The sequence below is a fragment of the Struthio camelus genome, chromosome 7 (assembly GCF_040807025.1).
Source record: "Struthio camelus isolate bStrCam1 chromosome 7, bStrCam1.hap1, whole genome shotgun sequence".
Classification (NCBI taxonomy): Eukaryota; Metazoa; Chordata; class Aves; order Struthioniformes; family Struthionidae; genus Struthio; species Struthio camelus.
In genome coordinates this window covers 39264953-39283572 of record NC_090948.1, presented here as the reverse complement: position 1 = coordinate 39283572, position 18620 = coordinate 39264953, and the positions used below count along the sequence as shown (strand labels likewise).

Here is an 18620-nt window from a genome sequence, read left to right as displayed (position 1 = left end):
GACCCTGAGACACCACTGGAGGCTTGGAGACTTCCCCTTCGCCCGAGCCCCAGTGCAAAGAACAGGCAGACTGGCGGCAGGGAGCAAAAGCCGCAGGAGGAAGGGACTACCTCGCTCTCTCTGCTCGGTGCAGGCAGCCTTGCGATAGCAGATGACAACCCCTTCCCCCATGTCTGCCTCTGCGATGAGGGAATTTCAGTTTTACTTCCAGAAGATGAATCAAGGTCTCATTAGTCCTTGTATGTGGGTGCAACCAGAGCAGGTGCCTGCTAGCCATGACACACAAAAGTATAAGCAGGGGTGGGAGGTAGCTTCTCCTTCCAGCCTTCTCGCTCACCTAGGTCCATACTCCAACTTCTTTCTCCAGTTCAGCTTAATGGGAGAGTATCTAGCTCTTGAGACAGCAGCAAACAGGTAGCTCTCCAAACATATTGGTTCCGGGTGCTATTCTGCTTTTATTTACACCGGCACAAACCAGAAGCGATTCCTTTGCCCTTGCTGGAATTACACTGATGTGAAGACGGACATGGGGGAATGGCTGGACTTTGCATGCACTGCACTGTTTCTGAGGGAATATCGTTTTCTTGTAGGAAGTCAGTCGCATGATATTCAGCTATTAACCCAAAGCCTACATCCCCCAAGAACTTCTCTTTAAACTCGGTATAACACATCCCTCTTAAGTTCTGGAGGAGCCTTTCCGCCCTTCAAATAGTAATCCACCCAGATGGAAAAAATACAGAGCGTATATGCTGCACATTAAATAAGATGCATGCCGCATACTAAATACTTGAAACGCATATGTCACTGCTAATGCCTCTCAAAAGATTATAGAACCAGTCTCTTCTCATGATGTTCAAAATGGACGGCACGACACAACATGCTCTGACTATCATGAACACTTGCCAGCGTTGTAATGTTTTAAGCACAGTCTACGCTGAGTAATATATTTTAAATATATGGGTAGAGTAAACTTCAACCAAATAGATAACATCTGGGCACAAGCCCTGTGAGCCTGTAAAAAGGATCCAGAAACGGAGACAGAAAAGCCTGGTGCCAAACCTCAGCCTGAGTTGCAGAGTTTGAGTGGATTTGATGCGTCAGCTAGCCAGATTTTACGAGGAAACCCCAACCCGTCCCATCAAATGGAGAGATGCCACAAATCATTAGCAAGCCCCATAGTCAGAGAAGTGCCTTTGGTGAGAATCAAATTCCACCAAGCGGATAAAGGCTGCTTTTGTTGCCGGAGCCGGGAGGCTCTGCTCGTGGTTAATCACAGCACAGATGTGCACTCCATTAAACAGCCCACAGCGCTGCCTCAGACCCAGCTTCCTCTCGCAACCCATCAGTCTGAAGAGCAGTCTCTCCCAGATGATCTACCGTGCTAGAAAGCCGTATTTAGCATGCCTACCTTTATGCCTGGGTCCCCTTTTTCACCCTGCCCAGGGGAAGACAGAGAGAGAGGAAACGCAGAGAGGAACAGTGAACACAAAAAGAAGTCCAGAAAAGCGGCACAACCTTAACAGCAAGGAGCAAAGAGAAAGCACCTGAAGGAGGGAGCGTGCAATAAATGCAAGCCCTGGCCTCTAGAGAGAACCGGCTCTCGACAACACCGTAACGGCCGGGACGCTGGCTGTAACCTGCCCCTTCCTGGCCTTGCAAGGCCGTTTATACTGCCAGAGCGGATGCCGGAGGTTGCTAACGCCTCCTACGAGTTTTGGGGTGTGGACCAGCCGACCACCAAACCATTTCGTGGAGCAGAGCATCCGCAGCCTCCCAGCCTGAACTCCGGCCAAAAATTGCCCAAGCCCTTTACAGAGCAGCAAATCTCTCTGTTCACGGGGCTCAAAGCAACCCAGAAAGTCTGCCTCTGGCCCCGACCCCTCGGTGTTTCCTTAGTAGGGCTTTTTGCCCCTGGGAGAGGACCGCACTGACTCCGAGTTTACGGGTTACCTTGGGGCCAGTAGCTCCGGGGAGGCCGCGTGCACCGGGCAGGCCTGACTCGCCCACCTCACCCTGAGGACGAGAAGAGAGGAAACGGAGGGAGAAGCGGAGGGCGGTGAGCAGCAAGGAAAGGAGCCGTGACAGGTCGGCAGAGGTGCGCGCGGGCTGGCCCGCGCCCCGCACCCAGCCGCCCTCCAGCAGGATGCCGGAAGAAGGATGCTGCCGGTGCGAAACGTACGGCTCAACGGTCCCGCGAGGCTAGGTTATGTCAGAGCGAATGTCTTTGCTCGGCTCGGCTCAGCTCTTTTCCCTCTCCTGACCCCCTCCACCGGGGAGGATTTCCTCCCCTGCTTTCCCGTCCCTTCCCTCCACCTTCCCCAGGAAAGGTCCCATCAGGGCAGGCTCTTTGCTTGGTGCCCACGATAGCCCGACAAGCCGTCTCACGTAAGAAGAGCCCCCGTTGCAGGGACAGGAACGCGCCGGTCTTGCCGTTTTGCCCGCAGAGCACCCGTAAAGCAATGGGGAGGTGACGGGGGACACAGGACCCCCCCGCCCGCCGGGAACGTTCGCCTCCCCCTTCTCCGACACCTCCTCGGCAGCATCTCTTCCTTGCCCCTTTGACCCGCCAGCGCTGCGGCCGTCATCCTGCAAGGCACCAGCGCCCCCGCGTTCGTTTAGGGACGTGGGCGCTCCCCCTTCTTACCTTTCTGCCGGGGTATCCCTGAATTCCAGCGTCTCCCTGCAAAAGGCGAATGAAAACGTAACATCGTTTTGCAAAAGGCAAATGAAAACGAATGCTCTGTCCTTCTCCCCTGGAGAGATGCGAGGACGAAAGGGTACTCCGCGGGGAGAAGAAACCTTTGGCTCGCGGGCGACCGCTCCGGGCCGCGGGTTGAGCCCTAGGAGGAAAGGGGCGACCCAGCAGAGCTTCCACCTCTCCGCCCAGGCTCGCCTTCACCCCGCTCCCCCCGAGCGAGGCCGCACGCTCACCTTTGGTCCAGGAGGCCCAGGTAAGCCCTGTGGGTAGAACAGATACCGCAGTTGGCAGACGTAGGAAACACCGTGTGAACCGCGGGGTGCAGAGGCGATCTGCACCGGCGAGCTCAGGCACCCGCAATCTGTTCCTCATGTGGGTCAATATTGTTTTAACCTATGCTCCTAAATGAACCCATGGCCATACTGCTGCGGCCCACCAGGCCTTGCCGCAACGCATCGGAAGACCAAAAAGCTGCTTTGCCTTGTGCGCTGTGCTCCAAAATCTTTTCCGTTTCTCTCGCTTTTCTTGGGAAACTTGTTCCCAGCGCACTGTGCAGCTCTGGAGCAAATCAGGGCTTTGCAGCTTTCCCTGACAAGCTAAAGAGAGAAAATAGATCATTTGCTCTTTAGAGTTCAAAGGGAGCTGAAGACGCACACAGGAGCCCCAACCCCTCTACCCCGGGCGCGGAGAGGCGCTTCCCCCCGGGGGCCAGGCTGGCTTGTCCTGCTAGCAGGCTTGCGGCAGGCGTTGCAAACTCCTGCAGATGGAAACCCTTCGCGCTGCGGGGCCGGCGTGCCCCAGAGAGGCCAGAGAGGTTGTGCCCCAGGTTGCCCAGAGAGGTGGTGGAGTCTCCTTCGCTGGAGATATTCAAAACCCGCCTGGATGCGATCCTGGGCAACGTGCCCTAGAGGACCCTGCTGGAGCAGGGAGGTTGGACTAGATGATCTCCAGAGGTCCCCGCCAACCTCAACCGTGCTGTGATTCTGTGCCACCTTTCCCCCCGGAGCGGAGCTGGTTTCCGCTACCTACCTTTCCATCTCTGCCGGGCTTCCCAGGTTCTCCCGCTCCGCCCTGTCCCAAAAGAGAGAGGCCCGTTAACCCCGTTTCTGCCCTGTCCCCTGCCGCTGGAGCGCTGCAACGTGTTTTAAATGCTGCTTCTGGCTTTGCCCCCCCCGGCTGCTTGCTACCAGCCCGAGAGCAGGACGAGGGCAGGACTTCCAAGGGATGGCACCGATGGTTTTTTCCAGCCAGGTTTCTGCCGCGAGCGGGATAATTACACCCCGCGTGTGACTTCCTCCCCGCGGCTGGGGCCGGGAAGGAGGAAACGGGCCTGGTGTCACGCTCTCACACGTGGGTGTCCAGACAGCAAGAGCCCCGGGTGCGCACCTCCGCCTCCCCTCCCGCCCGCCCTCCTTCCTGGGAGCTTCTTCCTCCGGACGCATCCGCACCCCCTGCAAATCTCCCGTCCCCGGCTATCTCGGGTTCAGAAGAGGCAGTGAAGGCTGGCGGAAGTTGTCTGCAGCCTAGGGAGAGGGGAAGCATGAAGACTTTTTTTTTTTCTTTTTTTTTTTTTTTTGGACTTACAGGCGGCCCAGTTGGCCCGGGCTGTCCTGGGCTTCCCTCGGGTCCAGCCGGTCCAGCAGGCCCTGGTGGGCCAGGGGGGCCCGGAGGACCTTGTATTCCTGCTTGTCCTTGTTCACCCTGCGGGCCGTGCAAACAAGGGGTTATCAGCAGGCAGAGCAAACCCGCGGCGCCAGCGCCCCAAGCACCGAGGCGGGTCAGCCCGGCCAAAGCAGACGAGGCAGAAGCAAGTCCCACGTTAGCGCCAGGAGAGGTTTCCAAGAGCGAGGCAGAGCCCTGGCGAGGCCGGCCGGGCTGCGGCCCCGGCTCGGCCTGGGTGGCGGGAGCCAGCGGCACACGCTTTGCGGAGACGTCTGGGGGCACCTCGGCAGAGCTCTCTTGCAAAGGGCTCTGCAGATGACCGAGAAGGCCCGACCCATCTTTTCCTTTTTCTGCCTGGATGGGTGAAGTACAGCTGGCGTGTCAAACACCAGCATCTCGGGGGGCTTCCTAGCGCTTCCCAAAGCGCTTGAGAGTCACGAGCGAGGCGAAGCCTCCCGCGACCGCCCTGGCGCTTCCCGGCACAGCCGCAGCCTCTCATCTCAGCCTATTTTTTTCCCCCGTGCTCTGTTTCTTGGACAAGGCTCCCTTGGTTTTGCCAAGGACCACAAGCAGAAACGCCACAAAACCGAAAGGAAACAACCCGATCGTCACGGCGTTTCTGGAGCTCGCCCAAAACAGGCCCGCGTAGACCAGAGAGAGCCTGGGTTTTCTGTAAGATTTAGCAAGCCAGTGCGTGCAAAGCCACCTGCCGTTTTAAGCCCTCTGGCCGAGGCTGCTCGAGCCGGTTCCTCCCCCGGCCCCTCGGTAGCCGCTCGGCGGCCGTGGCTCGTGCCTCAGCAACGTCATCTGGCCCAAAGGACCAAGACGCGCGACCCCGCGGCGCCGAGGAGACAGCGGGTTGGAAGCGCCGCGTTGAAATACCAGACTGCTGACCTGAAACTGGAGAAGGCAGCAGCCTCCTAAGGAGGCCGCGGCACCCAGGTGAGGCGGCTGGTCTCGCGCTGCTCCCTTCCCCTTCCTCTCCCTAGATACAGGGTCGTGCCTTGCCCGGGCCCGCGACCCAGCCGACCTGTGAAAAAGCCCTCTTGGGGGAGGCAGGGGAAGCTACGACTCAAGCACGGTGCTTCGTCAGAAAAGAATCGGTGGGTCTGCGGGAGAAACAGGTGGGTCTCTGCTGCGCTCGGGAGCTCGGCAGGCTCGCGCGCCGCTGCTGGGGAAAACGCGAAGTCCGCTCTCGCGTGCGGGAGAAAGCCCGAAAATCCGCCCCCTGCACGCGTTCCTGACGCCTGTGCTGCTTGTCTTGGCTGGCGTTAATAAAACACGCGGATGTTTGCTTTACTCAGAACGATAGACGAAAATAATAAGCTGCAAATTTCATCCCTTTGCAACGAGCGCGCCGCGGAAAAGAAAATTTCCTCTCTGCTTAGCCCGCGTCTCTCCCGAGCCCTCGGGCAAAACAGCCTTGCCAGCGTGCTGCAGGTAGCAGCAGGATTTGCCTCTCTAAGGCGCCAGCGTTTATTCCGCAGCGTCGCTTTCCCCCCCGCAACGCTCCGCTGCCAGGCTCCTGGGATCGCTCAGCGCTGGCACAGCTCTCGGGCTGGGTGACACCTTCTCGCACTCGGGGCACGACTACGGCAGCGGCAAAGGGGATCACGTGCTTTTAGCAGGGCCTCCGGTGAAGTTAGCCTCTGCGGACGGAGGGGGTTTGCAGCCCTGGCTGACGACAGGACGCAGGGCAGCTATGCGAGTTTCCTACTTCATCCTGGATCCGAACATCAGCTTTCAAAGCCTTCCCGAGAGGCCAGGCCCCGGCCTGGCTCTCCAGACTCTCACTTTGAAGGGCAAGCGGCGCAAGCCGCGGGGGCTTTACGGGCTGTAAACACTGAATCCATACAAACTGAAGGGAGAGCGCCGGCCCAAGTGACACCACCAGGAATTTTACACCGTCCTAGGCACGGACCGGGCGCCTTGCGGCGAAGGCCCGTACTGCAGAGTACGATCCCCTGTTGGCATCCGGGCAGGCACGCAGCAGGGACAAAACCCCGCCGCTGAACAGAGGGTGCCCGGGACGCCTCCGCGGGGCAGTTACAGTGGCTTGTCCGCGCACGGGAAAGTGAATTTCAGTTGAAACGCGGCAGCTTAGAGCGAGCTCATTAAAAGCCCCGTGAACTCCAAAGCGAAGTAAACTAAACGTGAGTTATGGCCCCTGTAAACCAAAACCAACGCGGTTACACAAAGATTTAACGCGACTGCATGAACCCGTTGTACGGGTTCGCTCAAGCACGTTCTCCCGCGCGTCCCCGACTCTGCTAGCCCTCGGAGGCGTGGGCCTGCTCATTGGGCTCAGCTGCCGTTCACAGGCCGCAGCCACGTCTCGGCAAGAGGTTTCTCACCTCCTCCTGAGACTGGCTATCCAGGAGCTGACCTCCTTAAGGTAGAAGGCACTGCTTGTCCGTGGTCCTGCGAGCAGTTTCACGGCCCGTTTCTTTTAGTTTAAAGACACTGGCTTCGCCGCGTTTCTTTTTAGCCGCGTTATTGCCCCAAAGATTTGCTCCAGCTCAAAGAAAAACCCTCAGCTCTGCCCGAGGCTTTTGGAAACCCCTCTGTAGGGGAAGGAAGAGAGGGAGCAAGCTGATTAATCGTAAGCGTCAGAGGAGGCTTGGAAACAGGCAACGAGGAGGAGAAGTCTACCTGGAAAGTGCGTCTCTTTATGACCGGAGGTGGAGCCAGCCGCACTGAATTGAGGAGAGGCAACAGCTGAAGAAGATCAAACCAGAAGGTCACAGGGCAAAGGAGGCCGTTAGGACATCAAGAGTCAGAGAGCAGCCAAGGGAGAGAAAGAAAAGAGGGGAACAGAGAGATTGGCGTGAAAATAACCCCCAGCGCGAGAGCGCGGCAAGGAGCGCGTGGAGACCTGCGGGCAGACCTTGGGGCTCCACCGCTCCCGGCGAGGACAGGAGAGGAGAGCCCAGCCCAGCCCTCCCGCCGCGCGGCGCTGTCTCTGCTCAGAAATAACCTTACTCGGGGCGGTTGGGTGAGGGGGGGGTTGACCCGGTCCCGCTGCTCTCCTCGGGCAGCGCTTATTGCAAAGCATCTGCCGCCCAGCCCGGCTCTGCTGAGCTCTCCGCTCGCGGGGCTGTCTCCCCTTAACTTCTCCTCAACAGCTGGGGGGGGGGGGGCACCTCTCAAAATGGGCAACGGCTCCCCGCTTTTCCAGAGTGGTTTCCTAGCTCCTTGCCCTTTCCCGAGCCGGATAGGCCGCCGGGAGCCCGCGCTTTGCTCCTCCTTCGTGAACACCAGCCAGCGCCGGGCTCCGACTCCTCCTCGCGAGGACCGTCGCTCCCTCGGGGCGCCCAGCGAGCAAACGGACTACAGCTCAGGAGCATTTGTTCACCCTCCTGCCGGGTCCGATTTCCGCTCGCATGCCCGCCGCTGTGGGCCTGGCACCGCAGCGCCGGCTCCGGGGCCCAGGAATGCTCCTCTGGCCTGATCCGCTTTCCTGGTCCTATCAGCTTTCCCCCGGAGCTGCTCTGGACCGGGGCGAGCAAGGGGCCTTCTGTGCAGAGGCGCCAAGAAGCGCTGCCGCGCGCGCCCGCCTGCCCGCCCGCCGCCCCGGCGAGAGCGCGGACCCGAGCGGGTCAGCCGGCTCCGGCCGCGACCCACCAACCTTCAGCGCCAGGATGTGGTTAGAGCGCAGGGCGGCCAGGGTGGTGCTTAGGTACTCCTGGGGCACACGGCACAGGGGGAAGGGGAAGGGGAAGGGGGGTCCGTCAGACCTACGGCACGACCCGGAGCAGAGGCAACGCGGCCGGCCTCTCCCCCCCCAGCCCCGTCTCCTCTCCTCCTTTTGCTGCAAGGCTTCATCTTACTTTCCATCCTGCCAGCAGCAGGTGCATTGGCCTGGTGGCCTTTTTGGGGGGGGGGGATTGGGTTTTTTTTTTTTTGTTGTTGGTTTTTTGGTTTTAAACGCCGAACGTGCCGCCTCCCGAGGCTGCCAGCACCACCTCCGAGGAAAGGCGAGCAGGCTCTGCCGGGACGCCAGGCTCGGGAGCGACCCTTCGCCCGGGTCTGCGGCCCCAGCCGCCGAGCCCCGGCCCCGCTCCTTCACCTTGAGCGCCGAGGGCTGTAACGGGAGCCCCCCACCCCGGGGACGGGGCGCCCACCGCCGCCAACATCGTTGTTAGCCGCTTTGTAGCATAACAATGCGGTGAGCCGCCTCGCCTAAATAAACCCCGTTACGGGAGCGGAGCGGGCTGGGGCACCCATCGCCCGGCGCCCCCGCCGCCAGCTCTCCCTGCCCGGGCACCAGCGCCCGGCTAAGCGCCAACGGGCTCGGCAAAAATAAACAGAAAGCCCTTAAGCCCGTCTGCCCGTACAGCCAGATGACGCGTTCCAGCCGCTTCATATGATGTCCTTCCAGTGCATTTCCAGCGGATTTTCAACGCTCCGGCTGCTTTTAGAGCTGCTCCAACTTCCCCCCCCCGGCACGCGGGCCCAGGGCGAGCGAGCGGGCGCGGGGACGGGCTCGCAGCCCCGCGGCCAGAGCACGAGCCTCCCTCCCGGGCTCGGCACGCCGCTGACTTACCCTGTGCGGGTACTCGGCGCACTGGCCCTGCGGAAGACGGGGATTAAAAGGGAAGAGTTTAAACTCCGTGCGGGACCGGACCGTCGTGGCCGTACTGCATTCAACCCCACCATGCCCGCCTGCACCCGACAGACACCCGGCCTCCTGTCCCCGGCCCAGAGCCCTCCCGCCCCTTCCTCTTGCTGTTTTTCAGCAGAAAAGGGCCACCAGATTCAATATCTTTTTCCTTCGAGCGATACTTGGAAACGATCGGGCTGAACATCCGCATCTCCTATTGTTCTTAACTCGTGGGCACTTTTTCTTTCGGAGTCTCACATTCACCCCGGCAGATAACACAGATCAGCTTGCAGCCCAAAGGTCAGGTGAAGACTACAAAGCTGGGCCAGGAGCCCATTCCCTGCTCGCTTGTCGCATTCAGTTTTCAACCCATCGCCCATTACAATTACCTTTTCTCCTTTCTGCCCGGGAGGTCCCTAGAAAAGAAAAGCAATAAATACATATAAATATATATAAAAAAGCTCTCACTCAACGAGAGAGCTGAGCGCACGCAAGGCAGAAGGGATTAGGGGAGGTGTGACTGCAAGGGAGAAGGTACTTACGGGTTGTCCCCTGGGACCTGCTGCGCCCTTTAAAGAAACACGTGGTGGTGAACACCAGAAGGACTCCCGTTTGCAGTGACAAGAGGACAAAAAACAAGCTGCTAGCCTGGCAGACCCGCGCGCGGGGACCTCGCCATCAGCGACGCCAGGGCAACCAGGCCGCGTCTGGGCTTCCAGCAAGCGAGGCCCAACTTTATCTTTCTCCAGCGAAGCCCCTTTGGTGCCACGCGCAAGCGAAACGAGGCTTCAGGAGGGGACAGACAGTCATTTAATATGAAAAGCATGCTTTTTTTAGTTAGATAAGTTGAGAGCTGCCAGATGGGGCTTCCAGAAAACTTTCCATCCACTTTGACTTCTGCTACGAGGCCAACCACGAGGAACGTCAGCTCCCAAAGCATATTTAAAGAACCTAATTGCTAACCGCAAGGCAAAACCGTATCCCAAGCGCAACCAGACCGTCGCTGTCGCGACACGGCCGTTTCGAGAGCCGTAAGGCCAAACCCTCCCAGCGCGGCTATCGCCTGGGCTCGCCGCGCTCAGGCCGCCCGCGGGCTCGCTTGCAGCCGAGAGGCAACGCCGTTCCAAACCGACCCCGCGCGTGCTGCCTGCAGACACACACACATACATATATATGTGCATATATATGCATTTTTTGGTTTTTTTTTTTTTACCGTCTCCCCCTTCTGTCCAGGATGGCCCTGCAAAGGAAAGAAAACGTGCCTCAGCTGCAGCTTTTGCAGCCTCCGGGAACGGCGGCGCAGCCAGGAGCGGCGGGACGAGGGCAGGCGGCGGCCACCCCGGGGTGCTCTCGCCCAGCGCCGTGGGCAAAGCGCCTCAGCAGGCAGCAGCCCCTCGCTTACCGGTTTGCCGTCCAAGCCAATAGGGCCCTGAAAGGAGAAAGAAAAGAATACAAATAAAAAAAAAAATAGGGGGGAGGGGGAAACGGTGGGAAATACTTTTGCTGGGCATCGGCCCCCTGCAAAGCACGGCGTGCGCGCGGGGAGGAAGGATGCGCCTTGCCCGCCTGGATCTGGAGGGCAGCTCCCGGAGGGAGGGCAGCGCCAGCGTCCCCAGGAGCGGGGGGAGGCTCAGCCGCGCAGCCGACCGGGCCTCCCTACCCTCGGAGGTGTATTTTTTCCCCTCCCCAAGTACCATTAAAAAGGAAAAAGAAAAGCAACAAGTGAAGAAAACGTCACTCCTTTCAGTGACATCAGACGAGGTCCTGGGCTTGGGACCGAAACGACGCGGCCGCTAGCCCTGCTGACACTGCACGCGCGCGCCCCAGCTGCACTTACCGGGAACCCAGGAAAACCTCTTGTCCCAGGCTGCCCCTGGGGAGAGGGAGACAGAGACAGCAGGTTAGAGGGACTGCAGGGGGTTGTGGCGGACCCCACGTTCTCTCCAAAGCCTCTCCTCCAGCCTCCTCCTGCGGCTCCCCGGAGAGCTGCCGCCCCGCTCCCACCCGCGCCGGCCAGGAGGCTGCTGGAGCGGCTCCAGCGCGGGCGGTTCGCTCGAGGCTCTGCGTTAATCGAACGGGTGTCCCTAGCCCGTCGGCTGGGCTTTTGGAGGATATTCCGGCGCCCGAGCTCATTTCACGGCAATTCTTGCTGCCGCACACCGGAGGTGATTAATGCCGGGCGCTGCTCCGTGCAAGACGCGAACCTTGCAGGTCCCGGGCGTCTAAATACAGCCATCCCCTCTTCTCCCCTCCTAATCTCGTGTCCCAGCGCGTTCATTTTCCTCCCTAATAAAATTCTGCAGAAGACGTGATTTTTTTTTTTTTTGGTCTTTTTTCCTCCTAAGAGCTGCAAGAAAAAGGAGAGCTAGGTGGAGCGATGAGAGGCCCACGAACACAAAGTCCTTCCCCCCAGCCTCCCTCTCGCTGGCCAGGTTGGCTCTCCGTTTGGGACCGGGTAAAGCAGGCGCGCTGGCTCAGGATGCGCTTGGCAGCTTATTCATCCACCCCTTAGAAACTCCGGAAGACAAGCGTCCTAGCTGCTGGCTTTTCAGTTCGCCACATCCCAGGTCACAGATACCCTCAACGTCCTCACTACTTGAGGGTTTTTTTTTTTTTTTAAGTCCCAATTTCACAAAAAATACGTGAGCCAAGTCAGGAAACAACGTGGACCAGGTTTCGGCAGCTCTGGAAGCGAACGTGTGCGGTGGAAACAGCAGGATGAGGCGAATCCTGGGCCGTGCTCAGCGAGCGCTGCAGCACCTTGCCTTCCCCAGAAGCCGTGCCGAGATGCCGAGAAGCCCAGCTCTTCCTTGTACGCTCTCAGGCTCCCCTGTGCTTTGTTTTGGGGAGCAAAGCGCCTGCCGAGGTACTTCAACATATCGTGACTGTGTTTTCACACCTTTACATTTATACGCAGTGCTAGTGGGACCTAATCACGTTTGCACCGGGGGGTTTTTTTCGGTTTGAGGATTTTTTTTTTTAAGTTTTGCTGAGTTGAACTCGGTCAGCTTTGCTTTGCAACATGCATACAAAACCACCTGGTCCTGCTGGCCCGTGACCAGCAGGGAAGATAGGCTATAAATCGAAGGATCTGTCCACGGCCGGTTTCCAAAAAGGCGAGAATCGAGAAGATCCTCGCCGCAGTTCATTACTTTTGGGTCCCTCTTGGACGCCTCCCCGGACAAGCAGCGCTAAAAAAAGAATTAAGGAGAAAACCTGGAAACGGCGCAGTTTGGCTTCCTCCGTAGACGACAGACTGCTGCCTTACTCTCCTCGGAGGACGGCAGAGCGATTTGCACGGTATCAGGCCAGAACAACAGTTCAGCAGCGAACCTTTCCAAGAGACTGTTTTTGTTGGGTGGCTGCTTTTCCTCATCTTCTTTTTAAAATGTTGATCGCATGAAGTATGCAACCCCGGGAGCTGCCAAATCGTGGAGACCGTCTGTTTCTGCCACTATCGGTGCGCTGTCCCTCGCTGGCCAGAAGTTAAGCAGCTCTGAGAGCGCAAACTTAACCTCGGCATGGAAATCTGGAAACTATTTGTCATCCCACGCCTTTCCGAGTGGCCCCTAAGCCAGGGTTCCCGTGTTCATCTCTGGTGCTCAGCAATCCTCGTGGCCCATCACCAGCCCCTCGGGAAACGGGACCGTCTTCACGGGAGACGTCGGGGGCGGGAGCTGTGCCGGGGCTTCGGCCGCGGTGGGCAAAAACCCGTTTTACATGCCTTTTGCCGGCTCGGGTTTCCACCGTTTCACGTAGAGAGGAGATAGCGTGCTTTCCCGCACAGCGGCGGAGCCAAGGAGGCAAAGGAGCAGTCCCGAAGCGGCCGTGAAAAAGGTGTCCTGGCCCGGCAGCCGCGGCTGGTGAGGAACGGCGCGAGGGCCGGGGTGTCCACCCTCCTGCCGGCCACACCAGAGCAGGGCTTCCTCGCTCAAACCTTGGCCCGGAAGGGACCCGCCAACCCTCACCGTCTGCGGCCGCGGTGGAGGAGACCCGTTCGTCTCCTCGCCTTGGGCCCTGCCGTTTGCCGAGCTCCGGCCAGCCGGGCCTGGGAACGGGCAAAGCCGACCGCGCTTGCACAGAAGCGGAGGCTTGGCGGCCGATCTGCGGCTCGAGAGCGGTCCGGTCTAGGGCGCGTAAGTGCTCCAGCCCTTCTCGTCATCCCTTTTCCTGGCCTCGTGCTTGCCAGAAGCTTGGCTGAGCTCAGCCAGGCACGGCTTTGCCATGCAAAGGGCGTATTCTGCCCCAAAACGGGAGCAGCCCTGCTGCCAGGAGGAAACATGCCTTGCTAAATGCAGAAATACGGTCTCTTCGCAAGGGAAGGCTTCCCTACTCCTCCTAAAGCCTGAGCTGTAATTTCATTATATATAGTATATAATAGGGGTATGAAACCGAGCCTGGCTCAGCATGGGAACCGCATTATACAGGGTTTTTCTCCCTCTCCAGCTGATCCTGTGTCTTGCTGCCCCTCCTAAGTCCTTCCCTATAACTTGCCCACATCCTGCATCGGTCAAAAAATAGAGCAAAAAGCCACTTACGGGTGGACCGCGGGGCCCGATGATGGACATGCCTGCTTCTCCCGGAGCGCCCTGCGGAGACGGGGGAGAGAAAAGAGGCGGAAAAGGGGTGAGAAAAGGAGGAGAGGAAAATCCAAACAAAATCGCCTTCCTGCAGAGACCAGGGTTGAATGGGGGGGGCTCAGGGCTCTGCCTAGCGTACGAGACCCTGAGGGCCCAAGGGGGCGGCAGCCGCCGCTCCGGCACCTCCAGGCACGTTTTTCAGCATTTGCTCCCCCAAAATTTCCCCTGCTCCTGGTTACCTTCGCTCTCTGGGCCTGCCGAGAGAGCAGCCTGGTGCTTCGGACAGGCAAAATACTTGGCGGAAAAGAAGATGGAAAACCGCAGCGAGCCTGACGCCTCCAGCCGCGGGTTAGGAGGGCATCTTTTGCAGGAGATACCAAATGCCTGGCTGCATAGCACAAGTCTGAGTATCAGAGGCTGGAGCCCATCGTCCCTCTTACAGGGCAGGGAGTAGATGGAAAGGGATGGCGCAAGCTGCCTGTGCTTTCCTGCTGCAAAGCCAGCAATTCTATGAATAGGCCAACTGAGATTTAATGACCAGACGGGAACGCAAAAGTTTAGGTCTAGATTAAATCACTCCACGTGGAAGCAGCTTGACGCACGGTGCAGCATAAAGGGGAAAAAAACATCCAGAAAACAAACGGCTTCCTCAAGCGTGGTTTCTGGAAGAAATTGGGCCCGCCGTGAAGACCAACAGCATGATTAATGATGCTTCCCGTTCAGAAGTTAGAGAGCTTGGGTCCAACGCTTAAAGGAGCGTGGACCCCGACACCATCCAGCTACCTGAGAAGCACCGTTTGCCCACGGCTGTTTCTCTGTTAAAGCGTGAGCTGTGCTAACCAGCTCTCAAATCATTAACAGGCAGCCAAAAAAAGCGAGAGAGAGAGAGCGAGAGAGGGAGCAAGGCCTGGCTGCGGGAACAGGGACCGAGCTGGCTCTTCCCTGCAGGTAACGCTAATCTGGGAGCCCACGAGGGATGCGTCCTGCTGGAGGAGGAAAAGAAGGAAAGATGCAACGGGCTCCAGTTCTTCCTGGAAAAGCAAAAGGGTTTTCCTTTGGGAAAGCCAGCGTGTTCCTGCCGGGCCCTTGCAGAAGCGCCCAGGGCTGAAGAGCCGCTGGACGGAGCGCGCTGTAAACAAGGGGGGTCTGCGAGCGCGCTAAAGCCTTGCGCAGAACGACCCAGGACTTTCCCGGCGAGCGCTGGGCAAAGCAACGGCAGCCACGAGCCGCGTTTGCTTGCACGCGCTGGCCCCTCGCGTTGAAAGCTTTGGGTCAGAGAGAAGGGCGAGGAAAAGCAGGGCGGCTTCGGGCTCAGAAACCCCCAGTCCGTCCCGCAACGCCGGTCGGCTCGGACGAGGAAGCAGAAGCTGGAAAGCAAAGCGGGGGCCGGGGCCGCGGCGCTATCCGCCTCGCTCCCCGCGCCCGCCGAGGGGCTGGCGGCCTCGCGACATCCCGGCCCCTCGGGCAGACGACGCAGGCTGCGCGGGGCCGACTCACCTTCTCTCCCCGTTGCCCCTTCGGTCCCTGGGTCAGAGGCACCCGTCGGAGCCGCATGCAAGAGGGCGCGGGGGAGAGAAGAGAGACACAAACACAGGGGTCAGCGGTAGCGGCTCGCTCGCCCCGCGCCGGGCAAGACCCGCCGGCTGCCCCTCCGCCGGCCCCGTGCCCCCCAGGCCGTCTGCGGCTGGGTTTGGGGGGGGGGGGGAAGGGGGCAGACGAGACACACGTGAGAGCGGTTTCGGCTTACCGGCCGTCCAGGGATCCCCATGGCGCCTTTGTCCCCCTGGCAAGCAATGCAAAACCAGATGCAATTGGAAACTGGTCGAATGCAAGGTTGCAAAGTAACGCAGAGGGGTCGCGCCACCGACGCAGCTGCGCGCGCCACCCCCTACGCGTCCCGGCGTTTTGAGAGAGGGGAAAAAGCACGAGAGGGGAGGTCAAGATATGCTCGCCTGTGCTTCGAGCACGCGCATGAGGTGTGCAAGCCACCGGTTCGCTCGTGCGGGTGAAGAACCAACACACCTCATGACAGAAATGACATACATTGCATTAGGCAGGGAAAAAGACGGGCAAGAGCTTTCCGCCTAACTAAACCTAATCCCGATTTCCAAGGCTTTGTAAAAGCCGGTTTTCCTCGTTCCTGCAGCTCTCCGTCGCGTCCGAGCCCGACTCGGGGAGGCGTCTCCAGCGCAGGCGGGTCAGAAACTGGTGCTGCTGGTCCTTCGTGCATCACCCTGCCCGTTCCCCCCCAAAGCAACCGCAAAAAAAGACCTTTCACCCCCCCGCCAAAAAAAAGCCTATATGCACGGGGCGTTAAATCCCAGGAAGGGGCAAAGTCTTCCTTGCTGCCCGGCGGGTGCCCTGAAGCCCCTCCGTTTCGCGGGGTGTACGCAGAGGTCCCCTCAGACGCGCAGCCTGAACCCGCGTCGCCGTCGCCCGCCGAGCAGCGGGGCCGTTTGCTGTTCGGGGCGCTTCCTGCCGTCGCCGCGCGGCGAAAAGCAATCTCTGCTTTGCAAGAGCTCCCTTGCAGAGGAACGAAACGCTAAGCAGCTGCTTAGCTTTACTTTTTTGCAGCTGATGCATCACGAGAAACTGCTTTTTTCCTAGGTTTCTAGACGGGTCCCCAGTCCCTCCGACATTCGCCATCTGCGTGACGCCCATCATCGGCATAACGTCGGCGAGCACAACGCCCCGTTTTCTTACGCTTTCAATGCCTGGCCGGTTGCTCTCCTCCAGGGCCGAGTTCAGGCCGAGGTCCCTCGAGGGCTGTGGGAAAAGCGGATTTTCCTTCTCCCGGCTGCGTTGTGGCTGGCAAGAGGCTGGGACCAGCGAGTACCTGCTGCCGCAGCGGGACGCGACGGCGCCGTGCCCCCCTCCCCACCCTGGAGGCCTATCCGGTCAACTCCGCCGGAGCCGCAGGGGACGAAACAGGAAAGACGAAGTATTTACCGGGAGCCCTGGTCTTCCTGTAGGGCCCCTGCAACAAGAGTACGCAGAAAAAGCGAGAGTTTGCTTAAAAATCTGAAGGGAAGGCTGCACAAAGAGAAGAAATCACATGTAAGCAATTAGGAAACAGAGCGGTGAAAAATCGCTGGACGGCTCCCGGACCATCGGCTCCGATTGCTTCAGTTTCCTCATCTCCCGTCCGTGGCGTTTTCCCTCCTTTCGGCACAGGTCTCTCCCACAGCTCTCCGCACTGCCTCTGCAGGTATCGGGAAGTCCATGGAGAAATAGCTAATTACGGGGCTCTGACTTTCTTCCTGAGTATCCATCTGCTTAATATTAATTTTTCACGTATGGAATTGCTGCAGTTGCCACAGAAATGTTGCACGCTCAGAAACGGGGGGGAAAAACGCCCACAAGAGGATCTTTTCCTTAGGATGTGGTCCAGACAGCAGAAGAGTTGGGGAACCTCAGGTCTCCTGCACGATTTCATCACTTCCTTGCTCCCTTTGCCTCTTGAAAGCCCAAACTCGCCAAATTTCGCCCGTGGCTGCAGGTTGCCCTCGTCTTCACCAAAGCCCCCGCCGGCATCAAGGACAACGGCGGGGCGGTGGGAGCGCGGCCCCGCGCGCCCGCAAGCTGCGGGAGACGACGGCGACGTGGGGCTGCCGGCGCCGCGGCGGTGCTCTCTGGGAGGACGTAGACGCATGAGGAGCAGCCAGGCAGCCTGTTGCTCATAGACTTGAGTTTTCACCCGGTTTTAATCAGGAGAAATACGTGGGAAAACATCTTCCCTATGGCGACATCACGGACCGCGCTTGACTCTTGGGCGGTGAACTTTTGCTGGTGATGACTGAGCCGGCATCACCTGGCAATCACTCGGAAAGCCCGGAGGTCCCCGACGAGGCTGGGGCGCTCTGAGCTCAAGGCAAATTCCGCCTTGGTTAACGACGTTCAGCCTGCCCCGTTTCCTCTTGTTACTTCAGTCGGCTAAGGCGTTCCTCCCACCCCCGTCCTCAAAGCCTGCGTGCGGAGGCAGGTTCGGGGGGCGCAACGAGCCGGGACCCGGTAGCGTGCATCGTCGGCGCTTCCCTGGTGGTCCCGTTTGTTTCTGCCAGACTTCAATCTCTCGTTACAATATTAAGTTTCCCACGCCTCCTGCAGCAAGGGAAGCCCGGGCGTGCGTCTTCCTCGCCCTGCAAAGACGCACGGAGAAGCTTGCCCTGAGCTGCTCCTCTTCCTTGCTCTCTCCCTTGGCGCGGCAGTCGTCCAAATGCCAACGCTGCTACCCAAAGCCAGAGCGCGTTTTGAGACGCCTGCGCTTCGCGGGCCGGTCCCGCCAGACAAACTAGCACCGAAGGCTCGCACGCGTCCGCGCTTAGCGCTGTGAAGACCCTTCGGGCCGGAAGGCGCAACTTTTTGCGAGATTGCTGTCGTTAAACCGGGCTGCGCTCGTACGTCTGTGCGAGTTCATCCTGCAGCGTTTCAACCCGATGAAAGGGAAAAATAGGTGGTGTAGCAACTAGCGCTCCTCAAAACGTCATCTGCAAACCGTTTAAGACGTGTCTGTGTGAACAGACACAAGATGACTACCGTATGTTTAACTTCTCACGTTCCTTCACGGAAAGCCAGTATAGTTGCTCTATTGTAAACGAATATAAACCGTTTCCTCTGGAAGGATCACGCTCGAGACAATACAGCGTTTCTTTATAATCCGGAGAGATACTGATACGTTGCCTCACTCCTTGCATCGCCTTTTCTGATTCACCGCGGGTCTCCTAATAGCTGTAAGAAAACTTCTGCAATAACCTGGGTGCTTTCCTGAAGCCTGGATCGTCTGCCCTGGGGCTTTGCACTAGCGAACGCTTGAAACGGAAGCCGTCCGCGCGGTTTCTCTCTGAAGCTGCTGACTGCATAGCGAGGCTCGAAGGCGCAACAGTTGAGCAAAGCTGGCTGCGGAGCAGGGAGCAAGTTCCTGCCGCTCCGCTCGCGCCACGCGTTGGCCATCCAGCTTTCCCCTTTCCACAAGCGGGTCTCATTCAGCCTGCGGCTCCCTCCGTCTCTCCCTAGGGAGTCGCAGCACAGCCTAGAGCAAACCCACCCCAAATTCCTGCCCCCGGCAACCCCCCCACCT

At 59.1% G+C, this 18620-nt stretch overlaps 1 protein-coding gene across 4 annotated transcripts in view; it reads right to left on the bottom strand.

Moving 5' to 3' along the window:
* LOC104145024 (collagen alpha-1(XIII) chain) overlaps window positions 1–15407 on the bottom strand; it is a 48254-nt gene extending 32847 nt beyond the window's left edge. For 2 of the 4 annotated variants that reach the window (XM_068951194.1, XM_068951195.1), the window contains exons 1-17: window positions 15291–15407; window positions 15041–15067; window positions 13502–13552; window positions 10801–10836; window positions 10366–10392; window positions 10177–10203; window positions 9506–9532; window positions 9353–9379; window positions 8907–8933; window positions 7989–8045; window positions 7013–7078; window positions 4283–4399; window positions 3728–3769; window positions 2932–2958; window positions 2645–2680; window positions 1951–2013; window positions 1409–1435 (exon numbers count right to left, since the gene is read on the bottom strand). In XM_068951194.1, the coding sequence (XP_068807295.1) occupies window positions 1409–1435; window positions 1951–2013; window positions 2645–2680; window positions 2932–2958; window positions 3728–3769; window positions 4283–4399; window positions 7013–7078; window positions 7989–8045; window positions 8907–8933; window positions 9353–9379; window positions 9506–9532; window positions 10177–10203; window positions 10366–10392; window positions 10801–10836; window positions 13502–13552; window positions 15041–15067; window positions 15291–15311 (705 nt within the window). In that variant the 5' untranslated portion in view covers window positions 15312–15407. The remainder of the gene's footprint in view (window positions 1–1408; window positions 1436–1950; window positions 2014–2644; window positions 2681–2931; window positions 2959–3727; window positions 3770–4282; window positions 4400–7012; window positions 7079–7988; window positions 8046–8906; window positions 8934–9352; window positions 9380–9505; window positions 9533–10176; window positions 10204–10365; window positions 10393–10800; window positions 10837–13501; window positions 13553–15040; window positions 15068–15290) is intronic. The other 2 variants (XM_068951193.1, XM_068951196.1) reach the window with 2 other exon arrangements.
* Window positions 15408–18620: the final 3213 nt, after the last annotated feature.